Source organism: Phoenix dactylifera, chromosome 7 (assembly GCF_051530095.1).
Source record: "Phoenix dactylifera cultivar Ajwa chromosome 7, Ajwa_hap1_PhDact_Kaust_v1.1, whole genome shotgun sequence".
Taxonomy (NCBI): Eukaryota; Viridiplantae; Streptophyta; class Magnoliopsida; order Arecales; family Arecaceae; genus Phoenix; species Phoenix dactylifera.
This window is the reverse complement of record NC_143196.1, coordinates 655,207-671,237: the sequence shown is the minus strand read 5'-3', so window position 1 is coordinate 671,237 and position 16,031 is coordinate 655,207. Positions and strand designations below refer to the sequence as shown.

The window sequence follows — 16,031 nt, the reverse complement described above, 5'->3', positions numbered from 1 at the left end:
AACAGCGCCTCTTCGCTTGCCTCGTGCTACGGCTATGACCAGATAACCATTTTCCGCTTCCTTGACGAAGGCAAATGGGTTTGGATTTCATTATAATATGCTGCGAGATTGTTGAATAATCACACGGGTGGCGCTAGTTGGGGCGCTCGTAGCCGTCGTGATGTTATCGTTGAAATAATTAACCATTTGAAATAAGTAGCAAGTAGGTAGCCATTAATTTCTACAAGAAAAGAACGAAGGCCCGCTTCCCTCCGTGACGCCATCGATCCCATCCTTTTTCCCTCAAGAGAAGTTGCGACGAGAACTCTGGACACCCGTATGATACTCAAACTTGGAAGTGATGGATACAAATCCGACCCTTGATGGCTCGATCAGATGGTGACTCCGTGTGACTTGTCCAAATTCCTCCCCAACTCCACCAACTTCTCATTCTTTTAAACTTTTGTCACCTGTCCAATTTCATCTGTCAAATGACATGAAATTTTAAAGCTTTTGTTTGTCTTGTTCCATTAAAGGAACCCCACCTCTGCCCGTCATTAGGTACCGGCCCGTTTCCCTTCCTCTCAAAAGGGGTGGCAAATGCTAATGACCTTTAATTTGCGAGGACCAAAGAATGGCAGTAGCCAAGGAAGCTAGAAAGCTCTCCTCTTCCTTAGCGATGCTTTCTATACTATTTGTACTGCTGCTACCAACGTTCTCATGTTCTTCTATTGTGTCAGCTCTGAACACCATCACCCACCTTCCAGGATTTCATGGAACCCTGCCCTTCCATTTGGAAACCGGGTGAGCTTTCCATGTTTTAACATCCATGTTCTAATTGGTGCACGGCCGCTGCTTCTCAATTATCTGAAAATTTAGGCAACTTGTGCTTCTACTTTGCATGTTTTAGATACGTGAAGGTGGATGAAGTGAACGATGCTCAGCTTTTCTACTACTTCATAAAGTCTGAGAGGAAGCCGGAGGAGGATCCTCTAATAGTGTGGCTGACAGGCGGCCCGGGCTGCTCGGGGCTCTCAGCATTGGTGTTTGAGATTGGTAAGGCTCCTCTACTCAACAAACTGATCGGTACGGTTCTTTTAGTTTTAGCGATCACGATCCAAAGTCAATGAATTCACTTCAATACTCGTTGTGCTGCGTAGAAGTATTGAGTTCACTTTGATAGTCTATTACATTGGTTAGAAGTGTTCAAATATGGATTAAAGAGCAGGAGGAAGAGACTTGAGGACCATAGGGTCGGGTAAGAAAAATTATAATAATGGATGCAGGGAATTCAAACCATGTTATAGATGATGTTGTTACAACCGTCACACATGATTCTATGAACAAGATGGATGTGAGGATCCATACGGGCGTATGCTTAGTCCCACATCGGCTATGCATTAGATAGATTTTGTATATTACGGGTTCATTTCAAGATTGCTCCATTGTGACTTGGGTATTATATATTTGAAACATAAAATTGGTCTCTTCATACCTGGGGTAATAGTGCATATATATCCTTTCTTTCCGTCAAATCCAGCAATGGTAGGAGTTTTGTGCACTAGAATACTTTTTTTAGAAAGCAAGCCTTGGTGCAATATTAAGGTTGCTTCATTGTAATCTAGATATTATAAATTTGAAGCATAGAAATAGCTTCTTCGCATGTCGAGCTATGTATATTGGACATAGGATTTGTGTGACTTGATAAACCAGGCCCATGTTCAGTTGATGTGATCCCTATTATTCAAGAGAGACAATCAGGAAATAAGGTTGAAATGAGGGTAAGCTTAATTTAAACTTACCTCAACCCCAGCCATAATTTGTGCCAAATTGGGTCAAACATAATGTCCTTGGATTGAGCTTGGTTGGAAGCTATTAACCCAGTGGTAGATTGGGTCAAGCTCGTATTGAGCATTTTGCCGAGTCGGACAAACTTGAACTTACATAGGAAGGCCGCCAATCTGAATCAACTCGAGCATAACTTATCATCCTAGAACATGCTTCCAATAAAGTTACATAGAGCAGGCGCAAACTTCGCTTATGTGACATTCACAAAACCTAACCCAATTTATATTGTATTTCGGCCAATAATTTTGCACTCCAATTGTATTAATGGATTGATGTCATGTGTACCTCTCTCTAATCTTGCAGGCCCTCTAAAATTTGACGTTGCTGGTTACACTGAAGGCCTACCAACCTTGGTCTACAACCCATATACTTGGACTAAGGTCTGATCTCTCTCGCTCTCGCTCTCGCTCTCTCACTTTCTGAGGTTTGGTGGTTTTTCAGGTATGCAACATCATCATTCTCGATTCGCCGGTCGGAACTGGATTCTCCTATTCGAGTGTGGGGAAAAGCTACGAGACAGGGGACACCAAAACGGTCCGACAAGTCCACACTTTCCTTAGAAAGGTGGGAGCTTTTGCTATTTCTTTCAGTTTATTGAATTCATATGTTTAAGATGTTCAGGAGGAGAACGGTGCGGTTGATTTACGAGCACTCGGGTTGTGATGCAGTGGTTTATTGATCACCCAGAGTTCCTCTCCAATCCACTCTACATTGGTGGAGATTCGTATTCTGGTATTGTTGTGCCAGTTGCTGCTCAAGAAATAGCAAAAGGTAATTTCTTAAAAATAGTCGTTTATTGTATGATCGATAATTTTCTGAAACCGGATGTGATAACAAGTCAACAATCTTTGCTATAAGATTGGTATTCAGAAGATACCATGATTATTGGGAGGGGAAAAAGATTCCACTCCCTTAAGCCTTCCTTACAAACAAAAATTAGCAGCATAAATTCAACATTGCATCAAATCATTTGTCAATGTTTGTAGTTTCTTCGAGGTTTTTTGAACATAAATGCAAAGGGGCTTGAAGAACAATGTCCGGATATTGAATAGTGGAAACTAATTAGCGCATAATCTGGATAATTTATGATGGTCGACAATGTAAGAATTACTAAGCAGGTCATATTCAATCTAAATTTGATGTATTCACACATTCATCTGCCTTTATGCCTTTAAGGTTTGTTATGTTGCAGGTGATCAAGATGGAGATAAACTTTCTTACAATCTCAAGGTTGGTGAACCTTACCAAAAAATATACCTAAATGTGTGTGTATTCATAAACAAATTATAATTGACTTCTTCCTCTGTATCTTTCCTGGTATGTTGGCAGCATCACTTAGATTTTCTTTTCCTTTATCAGAAAGTATAAGAACTGCAATCTGTGAAAGCAATAAGTGAATGATGACAGGTTCAAGACCAAGCATCATATGTAGCTGTTTGGATGTTCTCTGGAAATTAAATGAACAAATTATTCACAAAATAGCATCCATTAGTGTGTACTTTATAAATTACTCTCCAACTATCTCTAGCTTTACATACGTAGTGAACTTGAGTCATTCAGGACTAAAATGAGATTGAGATAATAGCAAAGCTTATTTTAGAAATTATCTGAATGGTTGCTGGGAGAAAGATCTATACCCCTTTTCTTAGAAGGTCGACTCAGTAACAAACATCTGGGAATGGGGCAAGACTTCACAATTATTTGATCATGATTCCACTGATTTGGACAGAACAATGCAAAGCATTTTCATCGTCACTACTGATAGAGAATTTTTATGATAGTTACATCTAACTGCATTTTGACCTTAAACCGCATGCTGTTTCCATAGTGGTATACAGAAGAAAACTTTCACCCATTACCATAAAGGTGAAGTTAATTTTGACCACTTTTGTTGACATATGGTGTTTTCCAGTTTTCCTAATTAATTAGATATTGCACAGCAAAGTAGCTCATTATTTCTTTCTTGCACAACATGGACTAATCCATCACAGATAAGGTATAACGACTACCAATCCTACAACATAATCATAGTTTTGATGAAACAAAGAAGTGGTCTTTTATGAACTTTAAAATGTAATAATAAAAGGTTATCATCACATTATTCTGGAATTTCCATTAGTAACATATGTAAAAAAATTTTGGTGAGCTGGATCCAATGCGAATGGTCCATAGGGACATGACCACTAACAACAATCACAATTTGTTTCATGTTCTTGTACAGGGATCACCATGACAGACCGTAGGCCTTTCTTTTCTGTTGTGGCTGTTATTGTTATTGTTTCTTCCATACACACCATTTTGCTTGCTGATTTTGAGATCGTCTGTACCATACCTGTGCCTGTAATCTTGCTTATGTACTACTTATATTTGTGTGCTTGTAATCTTCTTTTCTGGATATGGTTCCAGGGTTATCTGGTTGGCAACCCGATAACAGATGAGAAGTTTGATAAAGGGGCGTTTGTCCCATATGCACATGGGATGGCAATTATATCTGACGAACTTTATGAGGTGAAAGAATTTATCCAACCGTTTTCCTAGATTATGTCAAACCCTTTATGCTTTCCTTGGGAACACTTAACATCATCATCATCTTGAGCAATCAGAATCCATGTTAAGCAATCCATTACTGAGGTTTGTCAGATGCATCAAACAAAGGATTCCTTGACTTTTTTGTTAATGGTTGATGTAAATAAGTTGTTGGAAGGCAAGTATCACATCATAGAGATTGTTCAATAAATAGATAAACCTCTTTTGCAAGACATCTGATGATGGTCTCTATTGGACAATGTCCGTTGATGTGTCTGTTAGTTTATATCATCAATTTTCATTAAACTCTTTCCTTTATATCAATTCTAGCTCATGTGCAATTTATTGATAATTTGTAGTAAAATTCCATTATTATTTTAAATTTGATTTACAGAATTCTAAACATCATGCTGACCTTAAATAGTCAAAGTAGCATTCAGAAAGCAACCATTAAAATGGCACCATAATTATTGCATATGAATTTTATTATAGATATTGCTACTTTGAAGTTGGGTACATGTCCCAGCTTCCCCACAAGAATAATAGTAATTTGGGAAAACTCGTCACAGATATTATATAATATCCAAGCCTAATGCTCTTGAGTTGTTTACACTATGACTTCTTATTATGAAGAACTGCATTAGTATTACAGAGTTTTGGGAGAAGGTATATAATATTTAATTCTGTACTATTTCTTTCTTTCAGTCAACCAAGAAAAGTTGTGGAGGAGAATATACTAGTCCTAGAAATGAACAATGTGCAAACTATCTGCAGTCTGTAATTGAGGTGAGTGTGCTATTCACTCTTAAAAGTAAAACAACTGTTTTGACCTCTTTAACTGGAAATGGATTTTTGGAAACATGCAGTGTATTGAGGGAATAAACTTATTCCAAATTTTGGAGCCAGTGTGCTTTGACGTCGTGAGCTTAAAGCCCAGCATGGTTGCAGCATATAGCAGGAGATTGCTTAAAGAGGATATTGAAAAGTTTCCTTTGTTAAAATCTGACCTTCCTTTGGAGTGTAGAGTAAATCCCTAGCCCTCCAACACAATCTAACACATGCACCAACACTTTCAGATGTTATCAAGTGTCGTAATATATATTTTCTAAACTCTTCTATGAATGTGCTTAAAGGCATTAGCATCTTAAAATGCATTTAGACTTTTGAGGCTACTTCTTATCCCTGCATTCAGGTTGAAACTTGATCCTTGTTCGAGACTTCGGTTTAGAATCTTGCTATGTGTAAATATTGGTTCATCTGATTTGAATATGGCTGGTCAAGTAATATCTTACACCTAATTTATCTTCATATATGATTGCTTGTACATGCATCCATGTTGTTTCATGTGTGAAATAACTGCTGATGTTTATGCATTTATGTGTGCTTGCTTGTGCATTCTGATATGTGCAATCAGGTGCAGCTGTGCAGGTGTTCATCTTTGTACTAATGTGTATGTGCTTGTTAAATAGTGCAAACGGAGCTCCACATATGCACTTAGATTTGCCCCTATTTTCTTTTATACATGCTAAATCATGTAAAGATTGTTGGCTTGCATAAAATTTGAAATTGTTAATGCTTTTCTTGGACAAGAAATCTCACTGTTTCTAGCCTTGTATTTTGTTACAGAGTTCTGCATACTTGCTTTCCTACTTCTGGATAGACAATGATACTGTTAGAGAGGCTCTCAATATTCGTAAGGTATTATACCTGATTATCTTCACTTCTGAGCTGTATGTAGTGAAATTAACAGTGTAAGTAACATAAAATCTCATCATGCATGTTATGTATTTCTGCTACACAAATTTAACGTTCTAAGGGTAGTAATAAGACAAAAGTTTGCCAAAGTTACTCGTGGGATATTTTTGCGCGGTAATCGGTGAAGTGTACTTGATCTGTGTACTAATCCTTTCATTTTAAAAGGGATATTGCTGCATAGAAGCCTGTCAAATGTACTTCATCTGTGTATTAATCCTTCCCTTTTAGAGAATTTCTTAACAGTCCCTGAAAAGATATGGTTCACTACATAGAGTCCTTGAAGTCTGGTTACCATAAATAGAGCAGACATTTGCGGAATCTGCGCTAATTGATGTTCAAGTTATTACCTTTCCCAAATATCTTGACCATGTTAGCCCTAAATTATGTACATCTTTTTTGCAATAAGTCCCTAAAATCTTTGTGACTGGCATATTAATCGGTCGATTCTTTTAAAATGTGCATATCATTCGTTGTAATTTAACGTGGAAGCTGTCCAGAGGAATGAAGTATGAGAGATAGTTTTCTTTTTTCGTTTTTTCTTTATATTATGTGGAAGGAAGAGGGGGGTGGGGGTGCGGGAAATAATGGGATGAGGGAAACTCTTGGCCTAAAATGCTGAAATCTGACTAAGGAAGAACTTTATTTTATAGCTCTCCCTTATCCCCCATGGTAGTCAAAAGCATGTAAGTCATATTACAATTCTGGTAACCCTTGACCACAAAATGGTTAAACTAGTCAAGGACTTATAAATGTCTTGACAGGTATAACTTTTAGAGATTAATATGCAATTTTGAAGAATTGAGGAATTGTTAAGGAAATAATAGAATTGTAGGGTTATTTTGCTTGGATAGTTTTGCATTCGGGGCTACCAGCATAGTATATTTATCTTCACCAATCAGATAAATATGTTCTGTTTTTGAATTACCGAAGGATGTGTGTGAATTCTGTCCAGGAACTGAGTAAGATTAAACAGTATACCAGTATGGAAACCCCTCATTCAGGTTACGATGCGGCACCAGTAAATCAGCTCTCTTAGTAGTTATGAGAATACAAGAAATACATGTGACATAGAGCTCTTCTTTTTAGAAGCACATTTTAATATTTGCTTGCACACTAGATGAATGATTGCCATTCAATAGTCTTAGTCAAATGTTGTTAGTGGATTACCATAGAATGTCTTCATTTTATTTGTTAAACGGCTTGCTCATGGTTGTATAATTCAATCAAGCAGACTAAAATTTATTCCAGTTTAGATATAAGTGATGAAAAATGGAGTGAAGACGCATATTTTTGACGATGCCAAACAGGGGACAGTGCAACATTGGCAGAGATGCAACCATGACCTACTTTATACATACGATATCCCAAGTTCTATAAAGTTTCATCTGAATCTGACAAGCAGAGGTTACCGAGCGTTGGTATACAGGTGAAGTACCTACACGTTTCGCATAATTAGATATATTAATTTTACCTGCTATACTAAATTTTCTATTGTTCCACGCCAAAATGTTATTATTTGATGCTGCTTTTCTTATGCAGTGGTGATCACGACATGGGTGTATCTTTTGTGGGCACGCAAGGATGGATTAGATCTCTCAACTTCTCCATCGTGGATGACTGGCGGCCATGGTCTGTAGATGGGCAAGTCGCAGGGTGATCTCTTGTTACGCTAACCAATTTCATTAGGGAGCTTCATATTATAGTTCTTTAAAGCGTGTGATTATAAATCTTGATGTTCCCTTGTCAGGTTCACGAGGACTTACTCAAATAACCTGACTTTTGCAACTGTGAAGGTAAACAGTAATTTTCCTGCCCATAGTAGGAGATCGTAAGGTACTTCATTGGAATGATGATGTTTTATCCACAGTTTTATTCTTGTCCTTGTAGGGTGCGGGACACACAGCTCCAGAATACCGGCCAAAAGAGTGCTTGGCTATGCTTCAAAGGTGGCTTTCTGGTGTCCCCCTGTAGCTTGATTATCCTCCATAATTAAGTTGTGAATAATGGCCCCCAAAATCGTCAGTAGCCTGATTATAATCTGCGGGCTTGGGGTCAACTGATGTTTTATGGGACAAAAAGTACTTATAAGAAGTCCCAGAATTGGAAAGAAGAGCTACCAAGCTTCCAGAGTAATTCATCTTCAAAATTGTGAACCCTTATGCATACACCAGCTTCGTTGCATCTTGATTGTTTTTCCAAGGAAAGACTGCCAGTAGAATGGGCAGAATAGAAGATTGCCATTATCCAACTATTCATTATAAAAATAAAAAAGCGTCCACTTCTTGGACGATTGCTTCTTGGATTTAAATAGTATGGTCCTTGTAGCCTCGTTTCATAGCTTAGGTTCAGATTGGTTAGGATGCGCCAGATTATCAAGTATTTTGAAAATTTTTGAAAATTATTTATTGGAGAAAATGGTTATAGGAAGAAATAAATTTTACCATATTCAGTTGGCAGAAAATTTAATTTAAAAATGAGCCAGAAAAAAATTACTTATTCGATTGGATATAATCTTATATAAAAATATTATTAAATTTTTTAAAAATATATTTGAATAAACAATTCAAATAATAATATTAATTTATTGTTGAATTTATTTATTGGCCATTTATATCCCACTCATATAATGGTTGTCAATATAGGCCATTTTAAATATTAAAATATATAATAAATATTTTTAAATTAATTATATATATTACAAATAAATTTTAGTATTTTTTATTTTTTTATTAAATAAATAACTGCACCATTAATTGATTAATTTGAAAAAAAGATAAATTATTAAATAGAAAATTAGATATTTGGATTTAGCGTAATCGTATATTGGGTCACTGAAAATGATCCCTGGTGTTATATTGTGAGTTAGGATTATTGTGGTTTTGACAATATTAAAAGAGAGCATGCGTGGGTTTCAATGAAAAAAAGTGGAGGTCTTAAATAATTCTTGGGGGTTGACTGCCTTTGGACATGCAGAAGAGGAGCACAGATTCCCACTCTAGCTCAAAATACTAGAATCGGGAACATGTCCATGTGGCGAAATATAAGATGAACGAAGTAGTTAATGGATGGCTGAGATCTCGTCTAACATGTGGTATTATGCAAAACTAACGGAGTATCTAATGGATGGTTGAGATCTCATATAAAATTGAAATAAAGGAAAATGGGCAATGTCACAAATTTGGAATTAAAAAACCAAACGTTAGGCGTGAGCTTTTTTTTTTTCGCCTTCTTTGAAATAATTATAATTAGTAGGTGTGAGTTTTCGAACGAGTCGAGCTAGATGTAAGAAAATTTTACAGGTGAACTACGTAGAGGCAATCTATCGTCTATTGGTTAAGAGTGCAACTTCGTTCTCTCATCTATTTCTGCTTGGATGGACGCACTTGCAGCGGAGAAGTGCCGTCTCTGAACACAAATGGTGCAAAGCCTAGGCCTCCGAAATCTACGAGCTTGCTTGAGTTGAAGACCCCACCACCCCAAACGCCTACTGCCCATTCCATTGTAGGACGTTGGCCCTGCCGGAAATCAGTTGCAGGTCGTTCAATTTGAACAGGACTGAAGCCAGACTCAACAAACCTCCAGGCATGGTTGAACTGAATAACACTTACTGGAACCAAACTCAAGTACCTGAATTCTTTTCAAACCTCGCCATCTTTTTGGCTCTCTAAGGCCAGTTTACTGCGTGTCTTTCCCCGCCTTCAGACAACCAACCCATGGTTCCCGTAATATTGCACGAAGGTCACAGGACTGGTCACTCCATGCCAAACCTTCATCTAGATCATTTTAAAGAAGTTAGGACCCGGCCCTCGACGTCCAGCCTCAGCCCTGGGAGAGAAGAGCCCAAGCCCACCATGTCTCCTCTTCTTCGCTTGCTGCTCTGCTGTTGTTCCTGCTGGCCTCCGGTCCTCTCGGCAATCACTGTCTCTCGCCTCCCAGGCTTCCGCGGGGCTTTGCCCTTCTACTTAGAAACCGGGTGAGCCCAAGTAATCCATGCTGGTCTCTTGTTTCCTATGGTCTGGTTTGTGGCTGTGGACGCTCCATTCTTGCCTTGTTTATGTTACACCATAGGTACGCGACTGTGGACGAGGTTAACGACTCACAACTCTTCTATTACTTCATCAAGTCTGAGGGAAACCCAGAAGAGGACCCTCTCTTGCTTTGGCTCTCCGGCGGACCCGGGTGCTCCTCCTTCTCTGCTCTTGCTTTCGAGATTGGTATTGTAATTAACCTTTCGGTCAAAGATTTAGATACGTCATGAGTTATCTTGTGATCTTTGTTCAATGGGATCGGGGCATAAAAGTCCTGACTGCTGCTACTTTGTAATTTTCAAGAATATGGATATTGAATTATCAATTAATCTTTTCGGCAATCACAAATCATTTATCATTTCAAACTGTTGGGTCGGGATTGATTCCTAACATGTTGTGCACAGGTCCTGTTCAATTTGAGATTGCTGAATATAATGGGAGCTTGCCAACTCTAGTTTTGAATCCGTATTCCTGGACGAAGGCAAGCAGCCCTATTGAGCCCCTTAAAATAGTTTAGTTTTTTTTACTGATTTATGATTTTCAGGTCTCCAACATTATCTTTCTTGACTCCCCCATTGGAACTGGGTTCTCATTCTCCAGAAGCACCAAAGGTTATGAAGTTGGGGATGTCATATCATCAAAACAAATCTACACCTTTCTCAGAAAGGTGAAAAAACCTACCTTATGTCAATCATGCTGCTTGTTAAGCAAAATTGGAAGGCAAATGCTGGGCAATGAATATAACATTCCTCTCGACTTGTAATGTAGTGGTTCAAGGATCATCCCCGATTCCTCTCCAATCCTCTCTACATTGCTGGTGATTCATATGGTGGGAAGATTGTTCCAGTTGTCGCACAGGAGATATCGCAAGGTGAACTCTTATGGATTTTCTTCTCCACATCTCCTGGTATCCAGAATGAAAAATGTGGAGCTCATCTAATCAAAGGAGTATCCAACTGCTCATTTCATTAATATAATTATCTGGAATCAAATTGGAAGCTTTTTTCTTTCTGCATCTGTTAAAGGTGCGGTCGCATTATCTTGTGGTTTATATCATACCATAAAACAATGCATAATGCCTAATAAACTAACATATAGTGACTTTTCTGGTTGACAATTCTTCAGTAACTAGCTGCATTGTTCATTCTTGCCTTCAAAATGATGATTACGGTATCCACCCTGGGACTGTTTTGAGAAATAAATTTTAGGTTGTGACCCAAAGGTTGTATGCAGAAGTATGTTGCATACTAACCAAGAAAAAATAGCCCAGCTGCCTATTATTTTTAACATTTAGTTAGTTATTTATATTTTCTTTTGAAATGATTTTGTTTGCATATTGTCGCGTACATACGATTGAATTCACTCTGTATCAACGATACATTGTTTGTTTGTTTGCCATTGCACCATAATCAGAACTAAGAAAATAGTTGGTAAGACTTCTAAACATCCTGTCATGGTGGGTACTTTGACTTCCATCAAAGAGAATACAAATAAGCAACTAGATGCGCCCAGACCTATATGCATGAGTCCAGATTGTCTTGCTTTGTCAAATCAGTGTATAGACTTACAGAACTTCTGAAGCTTGATTTGTTTGTTTGAGGAAAAGTTATTTTGATTTGTTGAATGAGCTTTGATGCATTTTCAGTTGGGTTATGTCATAGGTATTGAAACTGGACAGCAGCCACTTCTTAATCTAAAGGTATTGTCTTTAACTTCAGGAAAAAGATTCTACCATTTATACTTGTCAATCAAATCCTTTTTGCTGCATAATTTTCTTCTTTCTTGCACTATAATAACTTCAAAGAATTTCAATTCAGGATTTTAGCGCATTTTGTTCTAGTTAAGTATATTAATGCATCCTTGACCAAAAAAGAGGAAAAAAAAATCATTATGAACTGCACATAATCTATCAAAGTAGGTTGTCATGCTGAGAGGAATCTGTAAAAGATCATGTTAATGGAGAATGCTGGTTGCAGTTGCAATAAATGTTGGGGGAGGATACATAGACCTCAACATTGATAGTTGAGTGAGGCTTCTTTTCTGTTCCTTTTTCGGATTTCTTATTAATGTCCTGGAGGTAATTGATTGTACTTAATACAGAACATAGGTAATGGAAAGAATACAAAGTAAACATTAATAGAAGAGAAAGGGGATGAGTAGGCATGGATGAGGATAATATCCTACTATCCGAAGTTGATATGAATGTGATGTGTTGCACTTAAATTGCTACATAATATGCACTTTAATGTATTCTCAATTGGTGTTTCTACATAATATTGCTAACAAACTGGGAGGCTTCGTCCTACCCCAAGCGGTGCAGAGCAAAGGAAGCATACCGCAACAAGTGGGATTTTTATTAGTTGTCTGATCTTTTGCAATGTAGCGATTTTGATGTATCAAGAATCAACAATATGAGGAGCTATAACTTGCTTTTGAGTTCACATTCAAATGGCAGGTGACTTTGAAAAATGAATTTAAATGCTGCTTATGTTTCTTTTGCATAAGTAGGCTATAGTTTTTATCGACAATATAATATGCTGCGAAAAAACTGACAGAGGATTCATGATTTCTTTTTTAAAAAAATCTACCATAGAATACTGGTTGATCTTGATTCTGTCATAGCTGTTCCAGTAAGGTATTTTTTTGATATGTGACTATATGCCCTAAATAATATGAGAACATTGTTATCTCATATCCTTAAGGTTGTAACGACCATTTATTCTATTGATTTCAGGGTTATCTGATCGGAAACCCTTTAACAGGTGAAAGAATTGATGTCAATTCCCGGGTCCCTTACGCTTGCCAAGTTGGTATCATATCGGATGAACTCTATGAGGTGATGTCTTCAGGCACCTTTTTTAGTCTGTTAGAGACAATTATGTTCCATATGCAGAACCAAGACAGCATAGACTCTTTTCCTATTTGCTATCTAGCAGCCGGTGCTAAACATTGTGGGATAGCTAACAGTATCCTATGCAATGATGTGGAACATATTAAGATAACCATTTTTTCTTTCCTCTAAAGGGTTCAAAAATTGGTGCCAATATCGATGTCAGTATAGTCTAAGATTTTAATATGGCTTTTAAAGTTCCGTGTTCTGTTTGTCAGAACTGAGATTGTATCTAATTGTATGTGTGATGTATGATTAATTTAACTGAGATAACCTTGTTGAGCTCTCTGCAAAGTGAATTGAATAGTGTTTCTTTTGCTCCATTTCTTAAAATAAATGAAAGGGACAACCTTGTTGGGTTTTCATTCTTTCTGCTGGTTAATATGGATGGCTTCCCTTTTTGAAATATGAATCGATTTTCCTTGAAACTTTTCTGAAAAACAGTAACGGAAAACATGTCCTTGAACCATATCTTTATTTGTTGTATGCATATGCAGAAAAATGGTTTTGCTTTCAAAACATCATTCATCCAGGCAGCCACAGTTTTGGTTAGCTGCATTAGGTACAAGTAGGCAGGCAAAAGCATATGTTGCATATATAGATTCTGCTGTCTTCCAGGTTTTCTGCTTTTACTAACCTGCAATTGGAGAAAAAAAATGTGCAGATTAAATAATTTTATGTTTTCTTTCTTATCAGCTGACAGAGAAGAACTGTGAAGGAGAAGATTATGAACATCCAGTTGGTGCGCAGTGTGTTGCAACTCTTGAAGTAGTTGCAGAGGTGAGAAAGCTTCTTGCTCATGTTGATTTTTTACTCAAAACAACAATGGTGAAGCTGATGTCTTCTCTATGCAGCAGTTTTTTCAAGAGATTGACTATACCCATATCTTAGCGCCTAAATGTTCTCTGACATCACTGAAACCAAAGGCAGTGACTGGAGATAGAAGAATTCTCAAGGAAAACCATGACAAATACTTGATTCCTCCACCAGCTCCTGCTCTAGGTTGTAAGGTATGTCATCTCCCCCTCTTCGCTCTGTGTGTCTATGCATGTTCATGTGCATGCATGCCTATGTTTGTGCGCATGTGACCGGTCTATCTATCTGACTATCATAGGGGTAGTGCAGATGCTACCACCCACACATGCATGGGTTAACAGTATATGGAAGCATTACACATGAACACACGCATTTAATATGTCGATACTATATGGAAGCATTATACATGGACATCTAATGATGCAATTTCCTAGATTTGCAATATGTTTTGAACATATTATCAGATATTATTTGTTCTTGCAGTCATATGCCCACTATTTGTCCTATTACTGGGCAAACAATCATGCCACTAAAGAGGCTCTCCACATCCAAAAGGTAAAATCTCTACAAACCCCTTTACCCATAGACCACAATACTCAATCCAACTAAGCCTTAGTCCTAAATTAGTTGGGGTCAGCAGCTACATGAATTGTTTTCCTCTATTCCGCTCCATTGCCATACTTTCTGAAAGATACATGCTCTGTTATTTTGATGGGGTTATTTTGCTGCTTCAAAATGGACATCATTCATAGAACCGGTGCAAGGTTTTAATTTTCTTTCTCCTTGGATCAGATGGATCGGTGCATTCTTAATGATGTGTACGTCTGCAAGGCATGAAAGTTTTTTTGGGAGCAAGACCCCCTTTTGATGATATCGAGAAAGGTCGAGAGATAACAACCCGAGATTAGGTGAGATAATGATGGAGGAGGTCTTGTCGGACTAAAACAACCAAAAGGATAGTGTAGAAGAGTGGAACCAATGAAAAGAGATTTTTTTTCATACAAGCAATAAGATGAGGTTAATGTACTAAGGTCCACATTTTTTGCCTACCAAACAAAAAAAAGTGAGCGATGGAAGGATGGTGGAAAACTTGAGATACCACTTTATTTTAAACGTGCATGGCTTTCATAGTTGCACGGTGGTCCTACCTTTATCTCCATTTCTTTTAGATAGTGATGTATTTGTTTCCATGTTCTTAACATTGAACCGGCTGCCCCTGTCTTGGAAATAAATGAACTCGAATCATGTGAAGCAGGGAACAGTTGGAGAATGGTTAAGGTGCAACTATGAGTTACCATACAAACGGGACATTCCAAGTAATGTAAAATACCATCGGAAGCTTACAAGTGAAGGGTACCGAGCTTTAGTTTACAGGTGAATTCTCAATTTATCCTATTCTCACTACCTAGCTGTATCTATAAATTGATGATGCAGCTTACCGTCAGGTTTTGTCAAATGTTTTAATTTCTTTATAGCGGGGACCATGACTTGGCTATACCTTTTCTGGGAACGAAAGAATGGATTAAATCTCTCGACTACTTCATCGTGGATGATTGGCGGTCGTGGCATGCGGGTGGCCAAGTTGCAGGGTGAGCTTCTTAGTTCTTACTGCTGGAGTCAGCTTTAGATATGAATAATGCAAATAGGAGCTTCTAAATTATCTGATCCAACAATATTCTCCTGTTATCTTTTCAGATATACAAGAACATACTCCAACAATTTAACGTTCGCAACTGTAAAGGTTAGGTAGTATCTTCCTCAAAAATTATTTGGGAGAGGACTTCTTATGCAGGTCGGTTTTCTATTATGTATACAGGGTGCAGGACACACAGCTCCGGAGTATCGGCCTAATGAATGCCTAGCTATGTTTAAAAGATGGATAAATCACAAGCCATTATAAAGTTAAAGCATCATTGGAAGCTGAAACCTGAACAGTCCTGCAAATTGCTGGATAAATTGTTGCACCAAATTAATCTGTGCATCCACAAATTTATAGCAATCAAGAAGTATGGAGTTTGTTTCTTACCTCCTGCCTCCACAACCCCATCTTCTCTTCAGCGTTGGCAGAGAATTGAATTAATTACGGTTTCGATTAACATACGACTGTAGAAGTTTAATGAATCTGGCATTATTTATAGTTTACACTAATAGCACAACATTTGAGCAATAAGATCCCCAAAATCCCAAAG

The 16,031-nt window shown here is 37.7% G+C and overlaps 2 protein-coding genes across 4 annotated transcripts; both read left to right on the top strand.

Annotated features, from left to right (window-relative positions):
• The first annotated feature begins 527 nt into the window (after nucleotides 1-527).
• Nucleotides 528-8,416, top strand: LOC103707551 (serine carboxypeptidase-like 2). The gene is made up of 14 exons (XM_088700871.2): nucleotides 528-783; nucleotides 890-1,035; nucleotides 2,131-2,207; nucleotides 2,269-2,391; nucleotides 2,496-2,598; nucleotides 3,020-3,057; nucleotides 4,234-4,335; nucleotides 5,059-5,139; nucleotides 5,220-5,378; nucleotides 5,980-6,051; nucleotides 7,416-7,534; nucleotides 7,648-7,761; nucleotides 7,856-7,901; nucleotides 7,996-8,416. Exons 1-14 carry the CDS (start codon nucleotides 614-616, stop codon nucleotides 8,077-8,079), a joined length of 1,434 nt encoding a protein of 477 aa, XP_088556997.2. The 5' UTR covers nucleotides 528-613; the 3' UTR covers nucleotides 8,080-8,416.
• Nucleotides 8,417-9,682: 1,266 nt separating this feature from the next.
• Nucleotides 9,683-15,865, top strand: LOC113462750 (serine carboxypeptidase-like 17). 3 transcript variants are annotated; one of them, XM_026804827.4, is made up of 14 exons: nucleotides 9,683-10,081; nucleotides 10,177-10,322; nucleotides 10,541-10,617; nucleotides 10,681-10,803; nucleotides 10,905-11,007; nucleotides 11,798-11,835; nucleotides 12,871-12,972; nucleotides 13,723-13,806; nucleotides 13,884-14,036; nucleotides 14,326-14,397; nucleotides 15,098-15,216; nucleotides 15,318-15,431; nucleotides 15,538-15,583; nucleotides 15,659-15,865. In XM_026804827.4, exons 1-14 carry the CDS (start codon nucleotides 9,822-9,824, stop codon nucleotides 15,740-15,742), a joined length of 1,521 nt encoding a protein of 506 aa, XP_026660628.4. In that variant the 5' UTR covers nucleotides 9,683-9,821; the 3' UTR covers nucleotides 15,743-15,865. The 3 variants fall into 3 exon arrangements, with proteins under 3 accessions (XP_026660628.4, XP_089780254.1, XP_089780255.1); XM_089924128.1 differs by having other exon boundaries at nucleotides 13,881-14,036; XM_089924129.1 differs by having other exon boundaries at nucleotides 10,905-11,043; nucleotides 11,765-11,835.
• The last annotated feature ends 166 nt before the right edge of the window (nucleotides 15,866-16,031 follow it).